Raw genomic sequence first — 25,323 nt, 5'->3', positions numbered from 1 at the left:
TTCAGGGTTGAGGCTGATAGGAAAAAAGGTGAAGACATTTGGACAGAAAGCGACGGGCAAAAAACAAATCACCAGGCGAAGTATGGGGACAAAAGAGAATGAGTGGGCAGGGCATGGTGGGTTTATCCCAGTCCAGGCCATTGGGCTTCCTTAGTCCCAAGATAGAAGATCCTAGGCAAAATCAAAACAAAATCTAAATCCAAGTCAGAGATTTGGTTGGCATATGAAATCTTTTGTTGTTAAGACAAAGAAGTCTGTGCTCTAACCAGAATCTGAAGTTGGGTCCAGCTTTCAAAGATGAAGAAGATGGTGGGAGCTAGGATTACTAACTGAGCTCCACAGATGCTCCAGGACTTCCTAAAGTTGTGAGCTGCCCACATGTGCAGAGCACCATGTCCCTCAGTCTTACTCCTTGGTGTTTCTTTACGTCACATACTCCTTTGTTTCCACAGTGACTTCTATGCCAGTGGATCACAAATCTGTCCATAGACCTAACTTACACGATCCACCCCATTAGCCTTTCAGAGTACAAAGCAACTTTTATTTCTACTTATAGAGATGTTGCGATTTCCAGCACACAGAAGTAAGCCATCAAAGATATACACAATCTCATTCTTACTTCATTTTATTTAACATCAACACATAGATCAGAATTTTACAGTGGTTTTCTGCTTACATCTCCAAGTCCTACCTTGATTTTCACTTTTCCCTTTAAGACAGAAACTTCTTTTCTATATCCCTATGCTATTAAAGCAACAGTTCTACAGACCTCACCCTCTAAGTTCAGCTGATTTCTACCTGAATCAATTATTTTGGTGGTGATCCTCATAGACATCTCTCTATCCTGGGGAAACAGTCCCCTCAAGGCTTCTCGGTCTGAAGCCATGTCTAACTGGCTTGCTTCTGTCAGAAAATGCTTGCTGCTCATGCTGCTCATGCTGCTCACTACAGCCTTATCTCACCAACCAAATCATCTCTGTCTAATTCAGTCTCTGTAAAATGGTTTCCTTTTGCTTCAACTGCCCTCTCACTATAAAATATGCTTGTTTATGTAGACAAGTGGATACACTGCAGTACCCTGCTTTCTGCAACACATAAATTAGATATCTTATAAAATGAGTTTGATGATGTTCATCAATTCAGTATCGCTCCGAAGGCAACAACAGAGAAAGTAAAGCGCGACTGGAAGGTACAGCCACAGAGCAGTGCTGGGCTGTCCTGACTGCTCTCCTCACGCAGCCGCCCCCACCCACCCGCTGTGACGGGACAGCCCTCTGCTCCCCTCCTTTCTCTGTACTTCTCACCCCCCTAACAGTAGCCCCTAATTTGCACCTCCTTTGACTGATAGCACCCCCACCTTTTTTTTTTTTTTTTTCTAGTAGAATAAGAAACCCAGAATGAACTTCAGGAGGTTTCTTTCTCCATATAGGAAGGACTAGATCCAAAACACATGGAACTGATACTTGGAGAATTCACCTTTTTTTCCCATTTCAGGGTTTAGTTGTTTCCAGTTACTTATCTTCCCTGAATAAAATCATGGCACACATTCTAGATATATTTTTTTAAATGGTACCTTATATACAAATGTGAAATATAAATCAAACAATAAGGATGAGGAAAAATAATTATATTACCGAATAGTACCAAGGGCCACATCGTAATGAAAAGGTGAGCAGACTTGCTCAAGAGCCTTCCTGACCCTTCTCAGAGGTGCCATCTACTTCAACTACACCAGCTTCGGACCACGTTCAGAGAGAGGGTCAGGCGATAAGTATCCAGATCAGCTTGACTCAGTTTTTTTTTTGTTGTTGGCTAAATTCTTTGTTCTTGACTTCCCCACAATGCCTGTCCTTCTTTCCCTTCTTTCTCATGTGCTTGAGGACTGCTAGGACTGCTAATAAAATGGTACCAATTAAGGTGAGAGGGATGTAAACACAAGATGTCTAGCTTATTTCTGGCTTCAGCTACAAGTGGAGAGAGCTGAAAGAATAGGCTTTTGCACTTGACCCAAGGGCATAAAGCCCTATCAAACAAATCGGCTCCATCTGGTTCCCAATTTAAAATCACCATGTGTCACCCTGGCCAGTGTAGCTTAGTGGATTGGGCGCTGGTCTGCGAACTGAAAGGTCACCAGTTTGATTCCCAGTGAGGGCACAAGTCTGGGTTGCAATATCTCTTGCATATTGATATTTCTCTCCGTCTCTTTCTCCCTCCCTTCCCCTCTCTCTAAAAATAAATAAATAAAAATAAATCACTATGTGTCTAAAACCTATTTTGTAAATAAAGAACAGCTGATGAAATTGTCACCACTGTAGATAACTATGTGTGGGAGAAGATTTTGCTGTACCAAAAAGCTGATCCTAACTTACTGCCACTGGTATGTCATCTTTTAGCACAGTGGTCCTCAACCATAAATGACTGAGAGGATAGTTAACAGTGCCTGGAGACATTTTTGGTTGCTACGGCTGTGGGGCTACTACTGGCATCTATGACTAGAGGCTAGGGATGATGCAAAATATCCTATAACACACAGGACAGTCCCTCATGACAAAGAATCATTCAGTGTACAATGGCAGTGGTTTCCAGAAACCCTTATTTAGGGAAAGGGGAAGTCATTTTCCATTATGTATTTCCCTTTTACTTTTCTTCTCATGAGTATTTGCTGTTTGTTACCCAGAACTAGCAGTGTCACCCATTTTTGACAGACTGGAATCATGACCAGTAATAGGTAGGAGCCATGATAGGCAACGACTATGTTCCCATGACTTCCTTCCCAAGATCCTGCATGGGCTACTCAAGTGGTGCCACAGGACCTGCAGTGGGTGCTGGTACTGGGCTATGGCTGTGTTCTCCCTACTCCAGACCTAGAATATAATTTTCAGAAGAAAAGAACCTTGACTCTTAAGTCATTATTAAAATGTAGGCTTGAGGCTTTTTGTCCTTATTTTCTCCATGAATATAGTGTCTTTTGTTGACTCCTCATTTTTCAAGGTTGTCCTGTATGTTGCCAAGACTCTACACAACAAACTCTGTGACCTTATTTCTGCCTTTCGCCCTTTGGTTTGTGGTGTTCTCAAGGCTGCTGTCCTTAGCCAAGGTCCCTATTCTGGCAGGCTGTGTTTGGATGTCTGGCCTTAGGGAGAGTGGGGCAACTAAAAACTGCCCTGGACTTGAATATCAAGACAGCCCCAGCTCCAGAAACTTCAAACAGTGTGCCCTTCACCATGGAAGACCGGTGCATCTCTGCACTGCCTGTCCCACACATTTGAACATGCTTGTAAACCGACCCCCCCCCCCCCTTCCACCATAAAAGCACAGACCCATACTGGTAATGGAATTCACTGCTCTCTCATCTCTTAAGGAATTGGGCTTATCTTTCTCAGTGACCTCAAGTTACCTATTTTCTCTTCAGACTGATCCATTTTAGAAATAAAAAAGAAAAGGAAATAAGTCATCAATACAGTACTCTAGCAGTTGTACAAGGCAGGGCTTAGGAAACTCTTAGACCTTGTGCAACTGCTCAGGTTTTGAAGGACATTGCATGTTCTAATCCACCTAGATAAGCATATATGTAGTTTACAGAGGGAAGCCCCCCAAACCATACTCTGTCTTACTTTTAGTAACTCTGAGGAAAAATTCAAGAACAGTGGTATCTGACTCTTTAGTTGACTTGTCTTCCTTGTGGTCTGACTCTAAAGGTGGCAACTAAGCTCTCCTGGGCCTGCTCACAGGGCTGACACATGCTGGTCAAAAGAATTGGGTCAGTCTTGTGCTCCACAGTGTTGAAAGGACAGGTCTTCAGATGCTCAGACATGGAGGTGACGTCATTAAATTCCCAGCTGTTGATTTTAGAGAAGAGGCTGCTGAATTGCCAGATCTGTTGGGAAAGACAGAAACTCAAAAAAGTGAACATTGGGGCGGTACCCTCAAGTTAACTTTATTTGAACAGTGTAAGGAAATGCCTTTCTGTTTTTCCTGTTCTTAGCTTCCAGAGAGTGGTTAGGGCTGGTGCAGACATTTTGTTAGTTTCTTCTCTAGCACCCAGTTCTTAGTTCCCACTTCCAATAGATAATCTCTCTAGCCAGCCAAGCAGTTGTGTTGGAATGACTGATACTAATCTGCATATGAAACTGCCCACACCACTACCACCATGACCACCACACACACACACCAGTTCTAGAATAGACACATGGTTCAAAAGAGGACAATTAGTTTCAATGAGACTCTATTCCAGAACTTTTTTATTTATTTATTTTTTTTTTTGAGATATTAAGAAGCCGATTCTCCCTTTCCCTCTGTACTTGAACTGGGAAACTGCAGTCTCAGGGTTACTGATGGCCACCAGGAACCACCAAGGGAGCACTGTGTCTTACAATGGAGCCACTATTGAGGAAATAGAGATAAAAAATAGAAAGAAAAACATGATTTGGGAGAACTTTCTTGAACTGCCAGATCAAGCTTTACCTGAAGCTATTCTCTTTGGACTTTTTAGTTATTTAGGTCCAATAAATTCTCTTTATTGTTTATGCCACTTTAAGTTGGTTTTCTATTGCTTGAAACTAAAAGTATTATTACATAGAAGAAATCTTAGACCAAAAGTCTTAGTAGAAATCTAGAAGTCTGGTACTCAAACACCCTTTGGCCTTTCCACCTAGGATGTGGTGGCAAAGTCACTAGTTATAAAATCTGGCTACAAGAGTAGGTATAACCTGATATCCTTTCAATCTGACCACTTCACCCTCAGTTTCTTGTCATTGTTCCTCTGTAAGTAAAGTGTTTCCTGGGATCTTAGAACAATTTCCCTCTACTTTAAAGAGCCATTTCAACTCCAGAAAGAGAACTTAGTTGGGGTTAAAGGACGCTCCAACTGAATTCTCTCTCTTTCTTTCTGCAAAGAAATTAGTTTATCCCAAATTATATTCAAGAGTGGGCAGCAATCACTGAATTGGGAACAAACATGGAACTATTGTTCCATGGAACAAATTGGAACTATTGTTACAATATAATCAATAAAATACACTTAAAAAAAAAAGAATAGAAATGTCAGCTTCACTCTTCTCCCTCTCTCCCATCTCCTGCCAATAGAGTCCCATTAGGTAGCCTAGCTGGAAGCTGGAAGGCAAGGGAGCCAGTTGAGGCAGTCTATAGAGATCAGCATCCTGGGGCACAGATCGTGGTGAAGAAGGTGGGAGAATTGATCATGTGAGCAAACAGAAGATCTCCAGGACCCATACACAGAGATAAACAGGCACTACCATTTGTATTGCCACTAATATGTTTATAGGTCTGTCTTCTCTACTAGACTGACTTCGTGAGCTCAAAAATTAGGTCTTATTCCCAGTAACCTAGTATAATCCCAGTGCCTAGTAGAGTGCTTGGCGCATATAAAGCTCTTAAATATTTGTGGAATGAGTGACTAAACGAATGAGTGTTTACTTGCCTTTCTGTGGACTTTCCAGGAGGTGCCCCCATGGGAATACCTCTTCTTCTTCCATTGCAGGAGGACCATTCCTCTTTCTTGTAACAAAGTGGCACAGATATTCCTCATTAGCACAGATACCTTGGAGAACTGGGACAGGCTGATGCTGTCCAAGAACCCAGCAATGTACTGCAAAACCTCCAAGGGCAGGCTGGTTAGAGAATTCTGGCTTTTTCCTGCATGGCCTGAGAAGTGGTTGTTCTTCCTCTCCTCATTCAGCTCTGAAGCAACCTCTGGCTTGATGGCGAAGGTCTCAAGCTCTTGACTATAGATCACTTTGGCCTTTTGCCCTGGGGGACGGAAATGAGTTTGAATAAATGTACAGCCCAAGTAGGCGAGGGGGCACCGATGCTGGAACCAGCCATCGAGACATGACTGAATGTCTGTGTGGACATTCTTGAAATGCAGAGGGAATTCATCCCTCCTGAAGAATTTGTTGCAAGTGAAAGTGAAGGCAGAGCTGCTCTTGTTGTGTCTCCTGGTCACACATTCACTGTGGAGTTCCACGTGGAGCCCCTCTGGGTTGGCAGTGGTCAGGAGGTCAGCCAGAACTGTTCCAGAGGAAAACTGTTCTGGCTCAAAACTGTATGTCTGAGTAGCAAAATCCATGAACAACCCATCAATGCTCCTGGCTTCAGAGATGACATGACCTTTGAGTTCTCTTTCCAAAGCACACAGGAGAGTGGTCTTGATGAGATCTGACTTGGGCAGGTCCTCCACAGTGACCCCTAAATCTGATGTGTCTACTGCCTTGTGTTCACTTGGCTTACAACTCAACATGGCATCGCCAACGCGAGCCCGCTTCCCACAGTAGCTCACAGGAACTTTGAAGGTGTAAACAGTCTTCACTTCCTGAGCCTCAAGGTTGCCATAAACAAAGTCCTTTTCCTTCGGCGTACAAGCAGGCATTTGACCAAAGTGGATTAGCATCCTTCCATTGTGCACCAGATACATATTATAGTCCTTCACATCAACAGCTGTTTTCAGTCTTTCCAGAACACCATCCTGCCAAGGGGCCAGCCCTGTTGTTTCCACAGCTGCATGACAGTCTTGCTGTTTCTGGTTTTCCTGTGGTTCTTTCCCTTTGGCAGTGCCCTCTCCCACCATGGTATTGTCGTTGGAAACCTGTTCTTTCCCTGGGCCATTGCTGTTCTTGCTCTCATAGCTCGCTGATGAGTTTGTTAAAGCAGAGGCTGTATTCTCTTTGCTGAAAATATTTTCCCACTTGCTAAACTTGGCCAGGTCCATTCCTTCTTTAGTTTTGGCCAACACCTCGCGTTCTTCTTGACTCAGCTCTGCCATCTCTCCTTTAGTGGCTGACAGAGAGCTATGTGGTTCTAAACGAGCATTCGCTCCACCCACCGCTCCTCCCATTTCCTCCCAGCTGGCTTCTCCATTCATAGTAGGTTCCTCCACACTGGGCTCTCTAGTTTCTGGGAAAAGTTCTACCATTTTCAAAGATCTGAAAAGGACCTTCTGGTCCTGGAGGGCCAGGGCTATGTCCAAATACTCCTCTTTGGGGGTCTCTTTCATGATGTTCTCATGAAGGATTGTTTCAGAGTCCACATTTGGCCAGCGGTTCCACTCCATGGAGCAGCAGACCACGCTGGCGGGGCACACTTGCAGGTGCTTGGCCAGCTTGTGGCGGGACATGGAAAGGGGGCAGCCATATTCAGAGTTGAGGCACGGAACCTGCTCTAAAGGACACAGGAGCTCATGCTCTGCTGCTTTGCACATGTGGAAGGTGGCACCACAGGACAGGTGGCAGTTTATCACCATGCAGGAGACATTGGGCTCCACAGGAATGTGGCAGTGACGGTTGAAGCATCTCTCACAATGCCTGTGCTGCCCAGGGGGAGGCCTGCGTGCCCTGCCCTGGAGGCACCAAAAGCAAAGGGGAAGAGAAAACAGATGAGTGCTGGGAGAGAAGCTCTATGTGTGTCTGTCTGTGTTTTAATTGACCTATTTCCTGTTTGTACATGCTTCTTATAGGAACTTTGGAAAATACAGAAAATCAGAGAAAAAAATGAAAATCACTCATAATCCCACAATCCAGAAATAATAACTACAACACTCTTCTCTGTATTTTCCAATATTTATTTTATGTATATTGTAGATGTGTTTAGGGGGAAAAACGATGCTGAACATAATGAAGTTCAGTGTTGACAATTGTTATTTATAAGTTGTGGATTATGAGTGATTTATGTTGCACAGTTAATACTATGAATACAATTTTACATCCTGCTTTTTAATTTGCTATTATAACATGAGACTAGGCTGTTTTATTAATTATTCTCTACAAACTTTCTTCAAAATGGCAGTGTTGCATTCCTGAATGAGAGTGCTATTATTCATTAACAAACTACCACCAGGAGACTTGCTGGGAGGCAGGGGCCACATCTGGTTTTGTTCACATCTGCATCCCTTGCACCTGCCACTGAGCCAGGACCATTGTATATAATCAATAATATGCTGAATGAAGAATTTTAGCCATTTAGATTATTGCTGCATTTTTAATTTATTTTTTATTTTTAAAGTTTTACTAAAAATCTTTGCTCACAAATCTTTCTCAGCTCTCTGCTTTTTCTCTACTCCATATCAATTTCTTCCAGGTTCTGCTCAGGCAACTCTGGCTTGGCAAAAAGCCAATAAATATCATCAAGCCATAAGGACAAGTCTGCCAGCTGCTTAGGCTACACACTAAATGAAGCCAGACCTGGATCCCTAGTATGTAAAGATCCAAGAAGAAGTTAGTACTTACCATAGCTTCTTAATTTCTTCTTGCTTTGCAATGCTAAGGGAAAATATAAAAATACGAATATGAATGATTACTAAGAAAAGTATTTTGCTTATCTATGCTAACAGGGGCCAAAGAGACTTCACATACTCTCTAATTTAATTCCTTCCATCACCCTGGAGGTGTTATTGCCCCACTTTATAGTCAAGAAAATGGAAGCTGGAGAAGGTAAATAGTTGTCCAAGGTTATATAGCAGTTAAGTGATGGAATCAGTTCCCAGCCCAGGCACCATCCTAGTCTATGCTCTTTTCACTGACCCTCACTGCCCGCTGATGGGACATCTTACCAGCTATCGAATGTATAATTCATGCTTCTTATGACTTTTCGTCATTATCTACAAACCATTATCCTTACATGTCTCCATACCACCAGCATGGTCACCACCACATACACATCTGGTCCAAGTTACCCTTGGAACTAGCCCTCTCTCCCATTGCAGCTTCATGTCTATTTAGAAAGTATCCTGTTATCATGCAGTGTACAAGTGTCTGTAAAATATCCATCATGTGTCATTCACTCTGGCATACTCAGCTATGCTATGGCTAGAGCAGGGGCCAAACCCCCAAGGCCCCAGAAGCAGGCTGAGGGGGATTCTGGCAAGCATAAGAGAAGATACCCTGACCTCAGAGGCATCCGGTCACTTGGTCCCATGTGGAATGTGTTGCAGATCTGATTTTCCCAGATAAATTGGGAGTGTAGATTTTTGTGAGTGGTGGTACAGTGTAGTGGTTAGGAGGCATATAGCATAGGATTCCACCCTGGCATTACAAGTCAGTAGCTGTGAGACTTTGGGAAAGTTACTTAACCCCTTTGTTCATCAGTTTGCCATCTGTAAAGGGAGAATAATAATAGTATCTACTGATTGTGAGGAGCAAATGAGTTAAATGCAGTACCTGAAACACTTAGAACTGTACTTGTCTCATAGGAAGTCATCTATACATGTTTGCTACTATAAGTATTTCATATTTCATTATATTATAAAATATTTTATTATATAATGTATCAAGATAAAAATTCTTGGAATTTCCAATGTTGGCAACTAATTAAAAAATACAACAACACACATCTCTATTTGGGTCAAATAAAAACATGTATGCAGCCTACATAGGATATGTAGGTGCCAGTTTGCAACATCTGGCCTAGAGAATTTGTAGCATAATTTCAGCACTGTGTTAGTCTGAGAAGAAGTTGGCACCCAAAAGTCAGAAGATGCAGTATTAAAATTTTTATTTTAATTTACTTTAGGCTATGCCAACTCATTGTGAGTGAATTTTCCTTCAACTTAAAAATTTTTTTCAAATATACATAAAAGGAGGAAGAATATATACAATAAACATTCAAATATACTCTTATCTAGATTCAACAATTGTTAACGTTTTCCACCTTTGCTCCGTCTCTCTCTCCGTACACACAAATTTGCACATTTTTGGCTGGAACTCTTGAAAATAAGTTGCTGATATCATAATATCATCCCTAAGTATCTCAACATGTATTCTCTAACAATAAAGACATTTTATTTTGTAATTATAATGACATTATCTTACCTAAGAAAACTTAAAATAATTTTCTAATATCCTGTAACATATTATCTTATTCAAATTTCTCCAAATATCCACTAAATGTCATATATATTTTTTTTAAAAATTTGAACCAGGATCCCTTTAACATCAATTTATTACGTTTGGTTGGTAAGTGGATTTTGTCTGTTTTTTAAAGAGGAAAATCACTTTTTCTTTCTTAATTTTATTGTTGGTGTTTTTAGTCTCTTTAAACTGGAAAGCCCCCCTCAACTTTTTTTTTCAGAAGGTGAGGACTTAAATTTCACTGAAAATTATATTCTGGTTCACTTATGTATTCATCTGTTCATCCATTCCTTCAACAAGCATTTGTTGATCACCTAGTATGTGCCAGTAAGTAAGCATAAGGTTCACCTGTACTGCTTGTTAAAGTGGTTGTTAAACACTATTGTTCATTAGAATCAACTGTAATGCTTATGAAATTATAGATTTGCACTGTTCACTGTGGTGCCCACCAACCACATGTGGCTACTTAAATGTAAATTAATCAAAATTAAATAAAATCGATAATTTAGTTTCTCAGGTATACTAGCTACATTTCAAATGCTCAATAGCCACATATGGTTAGTAGCTACTCTATTAGACAACACAAAACAGAATATTTTCATCTTCATAGAAAGTTCTATAACAACACTGCTATAGATGCTGGCCCTGACCTGATTGAGAGGTGTCCTGGAATTTAAATTCCTAACACAGTCCCTATCTGATTCTTATGCACTGGGAGTGCTGAGTGTGACAGAAGGATCGTACCAGAGTGCTCTATACCCCTAACAGTCAACCTGAATGAGGAGGCAGATAAGAAGTTGCAAGCCGGAACATCAAATGGAGTCAGGGCCCAATAGAAGATAAATCAGGTGTTAAAGCCAGAGAGGAAGTTTAGCCAAGTGAAGGACTGTGATGGTTGAACTGAGATGGAGCAGAATATCTTTTGCATTTAAGAGTCTAGCTACTGGATCTTTTAAAATACAATTTAACATCCAGATCACTCCTGGGGGGAGGGGGAAACTGTCCATTGTGGACTTATTGTGGAAATTCATAAATTTTAGGCTAAAGCACCTGAGATTATTTGGTACTTAAAAAGGAGCCATTTAACACTGTAATTGGTGTGTCAACTAGTACTAGTGGAGGGCTGGAGTGTGAGGACCTAGAGTTGGGAACTGCTATGTAGAGAACGTGAGGGAAGCATGGATGGGGAAGACTGATGATAGTAGAAATAGGTACAGTGAGGTAGGTAGGAGGCATTAAAAGGGAAAATCAGTTAACATTTTTGTTTCTGACTGGACATGGGGAAAGAAGAGGAATCAAAGTTGATGTCAAGATTTTGAACCAAGAAGAGAGAATATTGGGTATAATTCTGAGAAAAATATAATTCTGAAAATGAAATTGTTTTGGGAGGAAAGATGGATCCAGCAAATTTAATACAAGTTGCTTGAGGTGATGACAGATCATGTGGATGGGGAGCTGAGGTATTAGAATGTGGAGATGCAGATTTGAGAACTATCCACTCATAAATGAGAGAGGAAGCCATTACTAGCGAAGTAGCACAAAACAAATCTGAGTCTTGAAGTACATAACTAAGTGTAACCACTCTGAGGACATTAGGAAGAAGTAGAGCCAGAGAAGGAGAGACTAGAGAGTTAAAAGCGTCAACACTATGTAACCCAGATGTAAAAGAAAGGGTGAGCCACAGCCTCAAATGCTGCTATGAGGTTAAGAATAATGATGACACTGTAGAGTTCTTGACAGCAAATGTGGTGTTTCAGCTGTGCTGTGGGGCCCTTGACCATTCGAAATGCAGTGTTTGCTGGGAGGGGAGGGGACAGCCATTAAGCACATACTCCGGTGTTGGCAGGTCCTGTGCCCTGGCTGGGAGAATGTGACCACCTACTTTCTATTTGTAAAAGATATGAATTAATAAAGATGGAGTCTGGATGAGTCAGAGGCCCCTGCTGGTTTTTAGGCAGCAAAGAAGAGGCAGATCAAAGATGGAATAAAGCTATGTGGAAAAAGCTACCAGCACCAGGAACGTCCAACTTTGTACTTGCCTGACTGGTTCTGTCACAAAGCTGAGCCCAGTTTCTGGGAAGGGAAAAGCAGGTCTGGCTAGTTCTTTGCTCCATGAGTGTAGTGAGAACTCCGCCCCAGTAGCGGAGATGTGTCCGGCTGGCAGGACAGTGGTGATGAACTTGAAGCAAGCTCATTTCTTATCCTTCAGCATTATAAAGTATGATTCTTAAGAACAGTGTTATTGAAGCAGGAAACAATTGTGGTGGAGCCTTATTGCTCTCTATTTGAAATTATTTGAAAATATCTTTTTAAGAGAAAAGAAAAACAATGCATGCAGATAACAAAGATACTACTTTTTTTTTTTTTTATTGCTGCTATTTAAAGATCTTCTGCCAGGCTCTGGAGCTATACCAGATAAGTGACTTTGAGAGAGGACATGTGCTGAGCAAAAGACACAGTGAGTAGAGAGGACTCTGAAGAAATTTTACAGGTATAAATAGAAAGGTAAATACAGCCTAAGGGCATAAAAAATCACATCCGAACCTTTTGTTGTATATCTGGGGGAGATTTTTCTCATGAGATAAAGGACACTCCAAAATTCTTAATAGTCTATTTATTGCTGGGTAAGCAGAGTGGCCAATGGTCCTGGTTTGCCTGGGACTCTCCTGGTTTTATCGCTGCGAGTCCCAAGTCCTAGGATGCCTCTAAATCCCAGACAAACTTGGACAGCTAATTGGTCACCTTATTGAAGCCAATTGCTGTTACCCCAAGTTGATCATATTAGATATATTATTGGTTGTCTTGGGAGATAAGATGCCCAACTATTCTCCTAACCTCTGTTTTGGTGCAGTGACTGGATTCTTATCCTCCAAGGGTTTGTCTGACTTTCCTAGATTGAGTAATTTCTCTGCATCTTTGAAGTCAGGAGAAAGAGAAACAAGATTTCAGTGCCTAACAGGTGCTTTTACACAACATCTCATTTAACCCACACAATGACCATATGAAGTGGGTATTACCATTTCCAGTTTGCAGACAAGGGTTCTGAGGCATAGAAAACAAAACAAAACCAAAAAACCAAAAAACAAAAAAACAAAAACTCTGAATTTATCTGGCTTCAAATTCTGTCCCCCAGAGACCTACAGAGGTATAATGTGGTTCATTCCTTGATGTGGGAGGAAAGCAAGCCCATGAGTGGAGCTTATCAGGGGGAGAGTCTCTCCTCCTCCAGTTAGAACACAGAAAGATATCTACATGTATAATCTTTCCAAACTGTAGAGGAGCTGGGTACTCTTCATTAGGAATCACCTTCATTCCTATGATGGCTTTTTTGGTCCTTCTCTGGGCCATGGTCATACTGTGCCCCGTCTGAGTAGAGGAAATAAGAAGATTATCCAGGTCCCGTGGTTTTGCATTTCAGGGACTATAAATATGAGAGTGAAGTTTTGGGGGTTAAAAAACTGACCTATAATATAGACTCTGAGATTTCAAATGAAATGACTACTAAATCAAAGCACATAAATTATCAAAAGTCTTCACTGTGAGAAAGTTGATAAAATTCTATGCCTGAAACAACATAAGGTTATCCAGGTGCCATTTCCTCCTTCAGCTTCTGTGCCCTTCTGCTCACTTTTAAACTCTTGCTTCCTATCTGAAAAGTCAGTGCATTCCATCCTCTTAAAAATGAACTTTAATCAAGTCTATGGCAAAAACACTGTCCCCAAAATATGTTTTAAAATTCTCCTGTCTAGAGGAGACAGTAGTCAATATAATTTAGACTTAAATAGTTCAAAGATCTACACAGAACTAGATTTTGCTGGTTGTACTGGAGGTAGTTTGAATAGTTTTAATGGTACATGAGTTTGAGGGATGAATATTTCTTCAAAGAAATAGGGAAGTATTTAGAGCCTGACAGGGGAGGAGAAACTTTATTTGATGCAGGTTGTGGTGCTAGGTGGGGCATTCAGAAAGCAGCAAGTTAATAAGTAAAGGTAAGTCAATTAGAATAGTGGTCTCAGACTAACAGCATCAGCATCATGTACCTGAGAACTGGTCAGAAATGTAAATCCCTGCACATTCCGCCACCCCCAAGTCAGACTTACTGAGTCCAGCTGATTATGTTGCAAGCTCAATTAGAGAACCACTGAGCTAGAAAATGCTTGATACTATGCACCTAATCACAAAAGAACTACTGCCCAGTTTGGTAGGAAGGCCTTGGAGAAACAACTGAAAAGGCAGTGGGTATTTCTATCCATTTTTCTGTTTCCGCCACCACTGCCTGGTATGAGCACCATCACCTCTCATCCAGTCTGGTGCAATAGCCTGATAATCAGTCACACTCCTCCCATCTTGTGCCCCAGAATCTATGTGCACCAGCAGAGAGAGTGATTTTAACAACTTTTAAAACTAGGTCATTACTTCCACTTAAAAATCTCTACTTCTGGCCAAGATGGGGGCATAGGTAGATACACTTCACCTTCAAGCACAACCACAAGAAGGATCACAACTAACCTCAAAACAAACAAACAAACAAACAAACAAAAACACCCAGAACTGCCAGAAATTGAACTGTATGGAAGTTCAACAACAAAGATTTAAAGAAGAGATTTTCATCCAGACAAATAGGAGGGGCAGAGACAGGGAGCCAGAGTGGAGAGGACATGGTGTGGCCATGGTGAGGTGGCAGTGGTAAGGCAATGGCAGCAGCCAGCAGAATTGGGTGGTCCCACATTCACGTGTGGTGGATAAAAGCCGGGAGGGACACCTGGGGAGCAATCCCAGCCCCAGGCAAGACCACACAGCCCAGGGTTCCAGCACTGGGAAAATAAAGCCACATAGCTTCCGGCTGTGAAAACCAGTGGGGGTTAGGGCAGCAAAAGAAACTACCCATCTCCAGGAGTCTGTTTAGAGGGCCCTCATGGTCCAAGAATGTATGCAAACCCACCTACTCTGGGAACCACCACCAGGACAACAGCTAGAGAGGTGCCAATTTTATACGGGTGAAGTGACTAGAAACAGCGCAGGTGCCAAGCAAGCACCATTGTTCCCTCTTTGACCCTTCCCCCACATACAGCACCACAAAGTGGTGAAATGGGATGCCCCACCCTGGAAAATACCTAAGGCTCTGCCCTTTACAATGTCACAGGTGTGCCAAGACAGAGAGTCAGATCAGCTCTACCTATACACAGAAACAAATACAGGGAGGTTGCCAAATGGAGGAGACAAAAAAATATGGCCTAAATGAAAGAACAGGTCAAAACTCCAAAAAAAGAACTAAGCAAAACAGAGATAGCCAACCTATCATATGAAGAGTTCAAAACGCTGGTGATAAAGATGTCAGAGAACTCAATGAGTATGGCCAACACATAAGGGAATAAATTAAGGCTACACTAAGGGAAATAAAGAGAAATTCACAGGGAATCAATAGTGTGTTATGGTCTCTTTTTTGTCATTGATTTCCCAGGGTTCAAATCAATGATTTGGGATGTAAGGAAGAAATAAACAGTCAACCAGTAGAGAACGAATAAACAAGAATTCAAAAAAAAAAAAAAAAAATAAGGAGAGAATAAGAAGACTCTGGGACATCTCCAAAAGTGCCAACATCCAAATTAGGGGAATGCCAGAAAAAGAAGAGGAAGAGCAAGAAATTGAAAATTTATTTGAAAAAATAATGAAAGAAAACTTCCCTAATTTGGTGAAGGAAATAGACATGTAAGTCCAGGAAGGACAGAGTCCCAAACAAGTTAGACCCAAAGAGGACCACACCAATACACATCAGAATTAAAATGCCGAAGGTTAAAGATAAAAAGAGAATCTTAAAAGTAGCAAGAGAAAGGCAAGAGTTATCTACAAAGGAGTTCCCATAAGACTATGGAAAAGAGTATGGAATTTTCTCAGAAAACTAAAAATGGAACTGCATTTTGATCCAGCGATTCCACTGCTAGGATTATACCAGAAGAATCCTGAAACACCAGTTCAGAAGAAGCTATGCACCCCTATGTTCATAGCAGCATTATTTACAATAGTCAAGTGCTGGAAACAGCCTAAGTGCCCATCTGTAGATGAGTGGATCAAAAAACCGTGATACATTTATACGATGGAGTACTACGCAGCAGAAAGAAAAAAGGAACTCCTACCTTTTGTGACAACATGAATGGAACTGGAGAGTATTATGCTTAGTGAAATAAGCCAGGCAATGAAAGACAAATACCATATGATCTCACCTAATACAGGAACCTTATGAACAAAACAAACAAAATGGAACCAGAGGCATGGAAACAAGGAACAGACTGACAGTGATCAGAGGGGAGGAGGATGGAGGAGAAGGGGGGAAAGAAGGGGAAGGGTCTAGTCAAGGAACTAGTATAAGTGATCCATGGACATGAACAACAGGGTGGGGATTGACCATGGAAGAGTGAAGAGGCAGACGAGGCAGGGAAAAGCAATGGGGGAAAATTGGACAACTGTAATAGAACAACAATAAAAAAAGGGGGAAAAAAAAGACCCTCAGCTAATTTCTCAAAAGACTTTGCAGTCAAGAAGGGACTGACAAGAAGTATTCAAAGTGATGAAAAGCAAGGACCTACAAGCAAGATTACTCTGGATACAGCTAAGCTCACATTTAGAATAGAAGGGCAGATAAAGTGCTTCCCAGACAAGGTAAAGCTAAAGGAGTTCATTATCACCAAGCCCTTATTATATGAAATAATAAAGGGACTTATTTAAGAAAAGAAGAAGATCAAAACTATGAACATTAAAACAAACTCACAATTATCAACAACTGAATCTAAAAAACAAAAACAAGAACAAACTAAGCAAACAACTAAAACAGGAACAGAATCATAGGTATGGAGATCATATGGAGGGTTATCAGCTGGGAGGGGGAAAAGGGAGAATGGGGAGAAAGGTACAGGGATTAGGAAGCATAATTGGTAAGAACAAAATAGACAGAGAGATGTTAAGAATAGTAAAGAAAATAGAGAAGCCAAAGAAGTTACATGCAGACCCATGGATATGAGCTAAAGGGGGGAGGGTTGTTGGAGGGAAGTAAGGTACCTGGCAGAGGGGGGCAAAGGGAAAAAAATTGGGACAATCATAATAGCATAATCAATAAAATATACTTAATAAAAAAACCTCTAGTGGATCCTCATCACAAGGAATAAACTCTGAGGTTCTTATCCTGGACCACAAAGCCCAGTGTCCCCTGCTTACATCTTATTTTTTTCCTCTTTCCCTGGAGCATGTGGCTCAAGCCTGTTGCCTAATCCTGTATAGGGCATTTACTTGGTCTTTCTGTCGAGATTCTCCCCTTGCTCTGTATTTGTGTTATGGGCTCTTTTTTGTCATTTAAATTACAGTTTACATGTTACCTCCACAAAGAGGCCTTATGTAAAGCCCCTGATATAAAGCAACTAAATGAACACTCACATATTTTAGCTAAGTAATTTTTGAGAAGTTATCTAATCTTCCTAAAACTAATTTATTCATCCATAAATTGTGGTTCATAATAATCTGTAAGAGTGTGTGAGGATCAAATGAGATAAGGTTAGGGAAAGTGTCTCATGTATGACTCACTCGTTTGTTAGTCACTCCTCTGTCAGGGAGGTCATTCTCATGGTCCTGTTCCTTAGCCAGGCCCTTCTTTCCTTCCATTGCATCACTTCCGCAGTTCTTGGCTGGCCTTTCAATTTTCAGTTCTCCCTCACTCAGATGTATCTTACATACCACTGCCAGGTTAATAATCTTAAAAAAAAATCTTACCTACTCCTTTAAGGATATGAGTTACCCCTAACACTTCCCCACTTTGGTCCCTGGTAATCAACACAAAACATTTATTTCTTAGGAATTCAAATTGTACTACAACAGCCAAGAGTGCCTTTTAGATGTCACAAAAACAACTGGTGGGCATCTTTTTACCTAGGTTGAAGTTTGTAATTTAATTGTTTGCCTAGATTATGCTGCTCATTAAGAAAAAACAAAAAAAGCCCTGACCAGTGTGGCTTAGTGGGTTGAACATTGTCCCACAAAGCTAAAGGTTTCTGGTTCGATTCCCGGTCAGGGCACGTCGCTGGGTTGTGGGCCTGGTCCCCAGCTGGGGGGTGCAGGAGGCAACCGATTGATGGATCTCTCACACGCTGGTGTTTCTCCCTCTCTTTCTCTCCACCTCTCCCTCTCTTGAAAATAAATAAACAAAATCTTTAAAAAAGAAAAGGAAGACATCAAGTGAGACTCCACTTCACTCTTGCCGATTGCTTGTGGGAGTCGATGCAAAACTGAGATAAGTGTTGCTGTGTGGGTGTGAGTGGGGGAGAGATCCTGACCAAGCCATAGATGGAGCAAAAGAGTTCTGAGACAGAGAATGTTTTCCCTGCAGGGAAAAGAGCTTGGAATGGAATATCAACAGAGCATGGAGGGCAAGTGTGAATGATCTCAAGGAAATGTTAAAATAGTTTCTGAGGATCTGAGAGTGAGTATAGCTAACACTGCTCCCAAGACTCAATTAACATTGACTGAAATAGGACTAAATTGAATGAAATTGAATAGAACCCCAAAAGGAAGCAGTATTTTTGAAAGAGCTACCTCTTTCAAAGATAGCAATGTGAAACAAATTTAGGAGGAAAGTGTAATGATGTCAGATGTATGCTAATTTGGGGCTTTTTTCTTCTTTAATAAGAAAAATAAATGTTCTCAACTTTATTAGGTTAATGTAGCCTTAACTGAATGGAAAAGACTTCAGAGGGCTGGAGTCATCCATAGGCACTCTGAAATGCTGCCAGAATGTTTTCAGGGGTTGTGGTACTTGTTCTAAACCCTGCAGACATAAATCAGAAACCTGAATCAGGCTGGTAACCAGAAAGCCTCTATGTGCAGAGGAATCACTTGAGCAATCTTTTTAAGGATTCTGATCTGGTAGGATTGAGTTGGGGCCTGAAAGTCTTCCCATATAATAAGTTCCAGATGATGCTGATGGTCCAAGGACCTCACTTTGAAAGAAAAGGGTCTAACTTAACCTCTTCACTTCCTACAAGAGCAACTGAGGCCCAGGAAAGTAGTGTCTTGCCCACACTCTTACCCTTGATATTTTATTGATAGATTCTGTAGAAACCAGTGCCACACAGAGCTACCTGTGTGATGGTAGCCAAGGACATGTGGGCAACTTAGATGGTACCAAGGACAAATAAGACAGAGCCTGGAAGAATGAGGAAATGGTAGTGACTAAGTGTTGCTGGCCAAAAAGTCATGAGAAGGTATATGGCAGGTATATTTAAATCACCGACTCAAGCAAAAAGATAATGGAATTAACAGATAATAGTTTTAACATTCTTTACTGTAATTTTAAAGTTAGTCGGCAAACAGAATTGATGTCAGGGAGATATTTTTAGGCAAGGGGCCCTCTCAGCAGCTCTCACATGATGTCAGTGACTATTTTGCCTCCTCATGGCAATAATTATTTATTCCTGAGCTTTAACTCCAGTGGAAGTGACAAGGTCAAAAGTTAAAGGTCAGAGATATTCTTTAACTCTTAACCTCAAAAATAGTCTATTAATCAGTTACTTTAATTACACATTGTGAACCTGTTTCTCCACCATGAAAATATTTAATTGAGGGGAAAAAAATGTATGAAGTTAAATAGTAAAGTAATCCTTATTTGCTTCTTGAGATACTAATATAACCAGTTGGCTGAAGATAATTTCCACCTCTGTTCCATAGTCCCGGGCTTCGGAGCTATGATCCCAGCACTTCCATTATACTCTAAACATAACCATCCTCCTCCAAGTCTATTCAACCTCACCATCTGCAGTTCTCCACCTATGCCAGAAATCTCTCTACCTTTAAACTTCTTAGTTATTTAATTAGCTAGTAAATTCTCATATCTGCTGCTAATATTATTAGTATACGTATCTTAAATTATCATTTGTTTTGTATTGGCCAACAATAGTGAGCCTAGGGCTCACTATAAATCAACCTGTCTTTTGGTTACTCCTAAGCCAACATTCCCCAGCCTTGTGAGGAGAGCACCTTGAAGATCTTGGTGCCATGGAAACCCTGAGAAGACTAACTGCAGTTAGGCAATTATACATAGTGCATTTAGTTGTGCCTAGCAAACAGGTATACTTATAACCCAGACAGCCATAGCAGAGTTACAGGATGCACCCGGAGGTGATAGAGGCAGGGCAGGGAGGCAGGTAGGCAGGAACTAGGAGTTAATATCTGGGTAGATCTCCTTTACTTGGCAGTGGTGGCGTTAGCCTGTGTGCTTCAGAGTGTACAGAATCACTTTGCTGCATAAGCCACTTCCCAGGATGTCCTTAGCTGAACTCTAAACTATATAACACCAAAGCAAGGCTCAGAGGACGACAAGAAAATAAACACTGCTCCCTTATCCCCGCCAATTCTATGCAGTTATTCCAAAAGCTAGAAATAATCTAGCCACATTTTAAAGCTTTCAATACATAATTATCATTAATCATTTTACATTTGTCCCTCTGGGTGTCCAAGTTACAAGACTGTAATAATTTATGGTTTGTGTGCAAAAGTCTGTGTAAATTTCACAACTTGTAAAAAAATGCTTTCACTTCTATTTCATGACTGCATTTTGGATTCAGGAGCCCTGGCGTAGAGTCCTATCTAGGGAGTATTGCTAGGGAAAAACAGGTTTTAAACTCTGCAGGCAAAGTTTAAACAGTACATGCAGTAAATACAATTGCGGCACATTAACTGGTAGGTGACACGGGATGGAATTTAAACCACTTGAGAATGACTTGCAATTAACATAGCAAATGCTGATTGGTGAAAAGATCACCGCATTTGGACTTTAAAATTAGAAATGCTGGGTTTAGTCTTTCATCTATTTCCTCACTACCCCCTTTCCTCGACCCTGTGACCTCTCATCAATCACTCTGGTCGATTGCAGAAGAAAGAACCTAAACTGTCAGAAAGCAGGTAATCTCTTCTTGCTCTAAGATTTTAGATTTCAGAACAGGAATTTACACATGGCTGGGTCTTAACTCTCAGCGCGCACACCGTTCCCCACCCCCCGCCCATATGTAACTAACGTGCTTAACAACCCTCTTGCTCAGAGCAGAAAGCAGATGTGCCGCTCAGCCTCAGTCTCCGTGCTCACCGCTCCAAATGTCTCCTTGGTGCACCTGCTCACGTCTGAAAAGCTTACCTTAACGGCATGGGGCGAGCCAGCATCTGCTGCACCTGCGTCCCCGATTGTGAGCAAGCAGGTCTCAGGAGGCGGCTGAAGGTGCACCAGCTGCACAGAGCACAGAGTTCTGTTGCGGAGGCAGGGGAAGGAGAGAAAACTTCAACAGGAATAGTTCAAGTGTTTCGAGGTTAAAAATAAAACTATATCACAAGGGTCAATGTGACCAGGCTCAGCTTACTGATTTTTCCTTTCGCCTGTATTTATCAACACTCGGTCTCTACTGGAGTGGCATTTAGCAGGGAAAGCCGGAAGGGAAGTGAGGTTTTATATCAATGGGTTTTCTTTCCCTCGAGGAAGGAAGAAAATCCTTTTAAGAAGGATCATTTTCAAGGCTGGAGCAGCCTCCCAGACTGCATGCAGTGGGCAGATCCAGCTGTGCTCATGAGTTGCTGGTGGAGCATACAGGCCGTTGCTCTAATTATAACCATGCTTTTCACCTAAATCCACAACTCGCTGATGCAGCAAATTGTGCAAGTGACATGCGGCCTTGTTTCTGTTTCTCCTATTTCTTGTCAGGGCAAGTAAGTGACTGTCCTCTCCTGGCCCTCTTCTTTCCCAGGTGGTTGGAAAGAGGAGAGTTTGTAACTCGTTAATCAGGCAACGAGTAAGTCCAGTGTGAGAGAATTAGAAGTGGCAGGAGGCTTAGCTATGGCTTAATCCAGCTCCCTCCTTTTACAGATGAGAAGACTGAAGATTAGAGATGGTAAATTGTCCAAGGTCACACAACTTGCTCTAGTGGAAGAGCCAGAGGAAAGACCCAGTTATTCTTACTGCCAGTCTGGTGCTCTTCCTTATCTCACCCTCCTCAAAGGAACGCATTCAGCTATCTTCTGAGGAAAGAAAATACATAATCCTGGATTCACTAATTTCTAGACACAGTTGACTCCTCAGCTGCGGTTTCTATTTCTGTGGTTTCAGTTACCTGAGATCAACTGTGGTCTGAAATATTAAATGGAAAATTCCAGAAATAATTTGTAAGTTTTAAATTGCCACTGTTCTGAGTAACATATTGAAATTTTGTGCTGTACAGCTCCACCCAACCTGGGATGAAAATTTACCAGTTGTCCAGTGCATGGAAGCTGCATACACTACCTGCCTGTTAACCACTTAGTAGCTGTCTTGGTTACCAGATTGACTGTCACAGTATCACAGTGTTTGGGTTCATGTCATCCTAAACTTAACAATGACCCCGAAGTGCAAGATGGTGGCAATCTGGATATGCCAAAGAGAAGCCATAAAGTGCTTCCTTTAAGTGAAAAAGTGAGTACAGTACAGTAAGATATTTTGAGAGAGACCACATTCACATAACTTTTATTACAGTATATCACTATAATTGTTCTATTTTATTGCTAGCTATTGTTGTTCATCTCTTACTGTGCCTAATTTATAAATAAAACTTTACCATAGGTAGAGATAGTATACCACGAGGTCTGTCCAGAATGACTGTCATTCATCAACATTAGAATGTCTCTAATATGAAAAATAGAGACATTTATTGAAGAAGATACAAGATACAAGAAACATTGTATATAGTACATAACACTTTAGACCCCTTTAAAGTAGGTATCTTGGGACCTCACACAGTTCTCCCACTTGCCATCAGCTGCCCTGTCATGTTTTCTTGAACCTCATTGACAGTCTGAAATCTCTTCTCTTTCAAAGGGTGATTTTAATTTTGGGAAGAGCCAGAAGTTGCAGGGCGCCAAATATGGGCTGTATGGGGCGGGGGGGAGGCTGAATCATCTGGGTGATTTGATATATTGCCAACAAACTCTGCACAAGATGTGATGCATTGTCGTGACAAAGCTGCCAATCACCAGTTGCCCATTGCTGCGGCCTTCTGAATTATCTGCATGGTTTCTGTGGAGGAATGTTCAAGCTTAATGCAAAATTTGATGCAAGTTTGTTGCGCTACTTGCTCAGTCATTTTGAATGTGACAGCCACACAGTACACATGTTCACTCAATGGCATCTACTGCCCTCACTGACTAGTACAGTTAAGTCATCATTATTCACAAATGTGCATACCAGTCCAGTTTCCTTGGCTGCCAGGTTACATTAATGTCACACAAACTGTTCTCATTATATTAACAATGGCTGGGCTTTTTCCAGACAGGCCTCTCATATATGACTTTGACCAAGTTACTTAACCACTCTACCTCAGTTTTCCCAATTGTGAAATGAGGCTGATAATATTTATGTGGTGATAAGCTAACACATTAAAACATTGATATATGTAAAACACATAAATGATATCTAGCATATACTACCAACTGTTCAACAATGCTGTTATTTGAATGTGTGGACTAAATATAGAAGTGATAAATTCTGCTCTAATTTACAGACACTGAATTTCCCTCCCTGGATTTTTTTATGCATATACAGGGGTGAGCAAAGTAAGTTTACAGTCATAATACAAACAAATAATACAATAATTAATAAGTAATAATACAAGAAGAAACTCTGTTTCATGTACTCACAACTATAAACCTACTTTTGCCCACCCCTATATATCCATGTATGTAAACTTTTGGGGGGTGAACAGCAGAAGCTGGAAATTATAAAAATTTTATGTGTGGACCTTGTGTCTTGAAACTTTGCCAAACTTGTTTATTCTAATAGTTTTCTTATGGATTCCTTATGATTTTCTATATACAAAATCATGCCATCTGTGAATAGAGATATTTTTACTTCTTTACTTTTAATTTAGATGCCTTTTACTTTATTTTCTTGCCTTATTTCCTTTACTGCCTAGAATTTCCAGCACCGTGTTGGACAAGGGTGGTGAGAATGGCCATTCCTGATCTTAGGGAAAAAGTACTTCGTTTTTTGCCATTAAGTATGCTATTAACCTTGGTTGGTGTGGCTCAGTGGATTGAGCACCAGCCTGCAAACAAAAAGGTCTCTGGTTCAATTCCCAGTCAGAGCACATGCCTGGGTTGTAGACCAGGTCCCCAGCTGGGGGTGCACGAGAGGCAAACACATATTGATATTTCCCTCCCTCTCTTTCTCCCTCCCTTCCTCTCTCTCTAGAAATAAATAAATAAATAAATAAATAAATAAATAAATAAATAAAATTTAAGTATGCTATTACCTGTGGGTATTCTGTAGATGATGTTTATCAATTTGAAGGAGTTTGATAGTTTATCCTAGCTTGTTGAGTGCCTTTATTATGAGACTGGAGTTTTGTCCAAAGCTTTTTCTGTGACTACTGAGATAATGATCATGAGGTTTTTGTCCTTCATTCTATTAATGTGGTATATCATTGATGGATTCTGTGTGTTGAACCAACTTTGCATTCCTTGATAAACCCCACTTGGTCTGGTATTTAATTCTTTTCATACGTTGCTGGATTCTGTATTCTAGTATTGCGTTGAAGATTTTTGCATCTATATTCATAAGAGATATTAGTCTTTAATTTTCTTGATGCCTTTGTTCAACTTTGGTATTAGGGTAATACTGGTCTCATAGAGTGACTCAGGAAATGTTCTCTTTGGTTTTTTGAGTTTGTGAACAATTGGTGTTAATTCTTTAGACATTTGGTAAAATTTAGCAGTAAAACATTCTGGGCCTGGGCTTTTCCTTGTGGAGAGTTTAAAAAATTTTTTTTTACTACTAACTCAATATCTTTCCTTGTTAAAGTTCTATTCATAGCACTTCTATTTCTTGTTGAGTAAGATTTGGTATTTTGAGTCTTCCTAAGATTTTGTCAATTTCATCTAAGTTATCTAATTTGTTATAAAAATTATAAAAGTTATGCAATTGTTCAGTGTTCATTTATAATGCTTTTTTATTTCTGTAAGGTTTGTTTATTTCTGATTTTAGTAATTTGAGTCTTTGTTGTTGTTAATCTAGCTAAAGGTTTGTCACTTTGTTGATCTTTTCAAAGAACTACCTTTTGGTTTCATTGATATTCTCTATTGTTTTTCTATTCTCTATTTCACTTATTTCTGTTCTAGTCTAGTTCCTTCCTTCTGTTTGCTTTGGACTTAGTTTGTTCTTTTTCTAGTTTCTTAAGGTGAAAAGTTATTGATTTGAAGGTGAAAGGTTATTGATTTGAAGGCAAACTTATAGACAGTAAAAGAACCAGTGGTTTCCAGGGGTTAGGGTATAGGAAGGATAAATTGGGGGAGCACAGAGGATTTTTAGGTCAGTGAAACTATCCTGTATGGTACTATAATAATGGATACATATCATTATACATTTATAAAAATTCACATAATGTACAACATCAAGAATGAATCTAAATGT

At 40.7% G+C, this 25,323-nt stretch overlaps 1 protein-coding gene across 1 annotated transcript; it reads right to left on the bottom strand.

The window, feature by feature from the left end:
* Positions 1-1,348: 1,348 nt before the first annotated feature.
* Positions 1,349-21,451, bottom strand: FBXO40 (F-box protein 40). The gene is made up of 5 exons (XM_090277140.1): positions 21,251-21,451; positions 21,031-21,139; positions 8,241-8,273; positions 5,441-7,354; positions 1,349-3,877 (listed from the first exon to the last, which is right to left on the bottom strand). Exons 3-5 carry the CDS (start codon positions 8,241-8,243, stop codon positions 3,662-3,664), a joined length of 2,133 nt encoding a protein of 710 aa, XP_090133266.1. The 5' UTR covers positions 8,244-8,273; positions 21,031-21,139; positions 21,251-21,451; the 3' UTR covers positions 1,349-3,661.
* Positions 21,452-25,323: the final 3,872 nt, after the last annotated feature.

This window comes from Furipterus horrens, unplaced genomic scaffold, assembly GCF_987537825.1.
Source record: "Furipterus horrens unplaced genomic scaffold, mFurHor1.1.pri manual_scaffold_1, whole genome shotgun sequence".
Classification (NCBI taxonomy): Eukaryota; Metazoa; Chordata; class Mammalia; order Chiroptera; family Furipteridae; genus Furipterus; species Furipterus horrens.
This window is presented reverse-complemented; position numbering and strand designations above follow the sequence as displayed.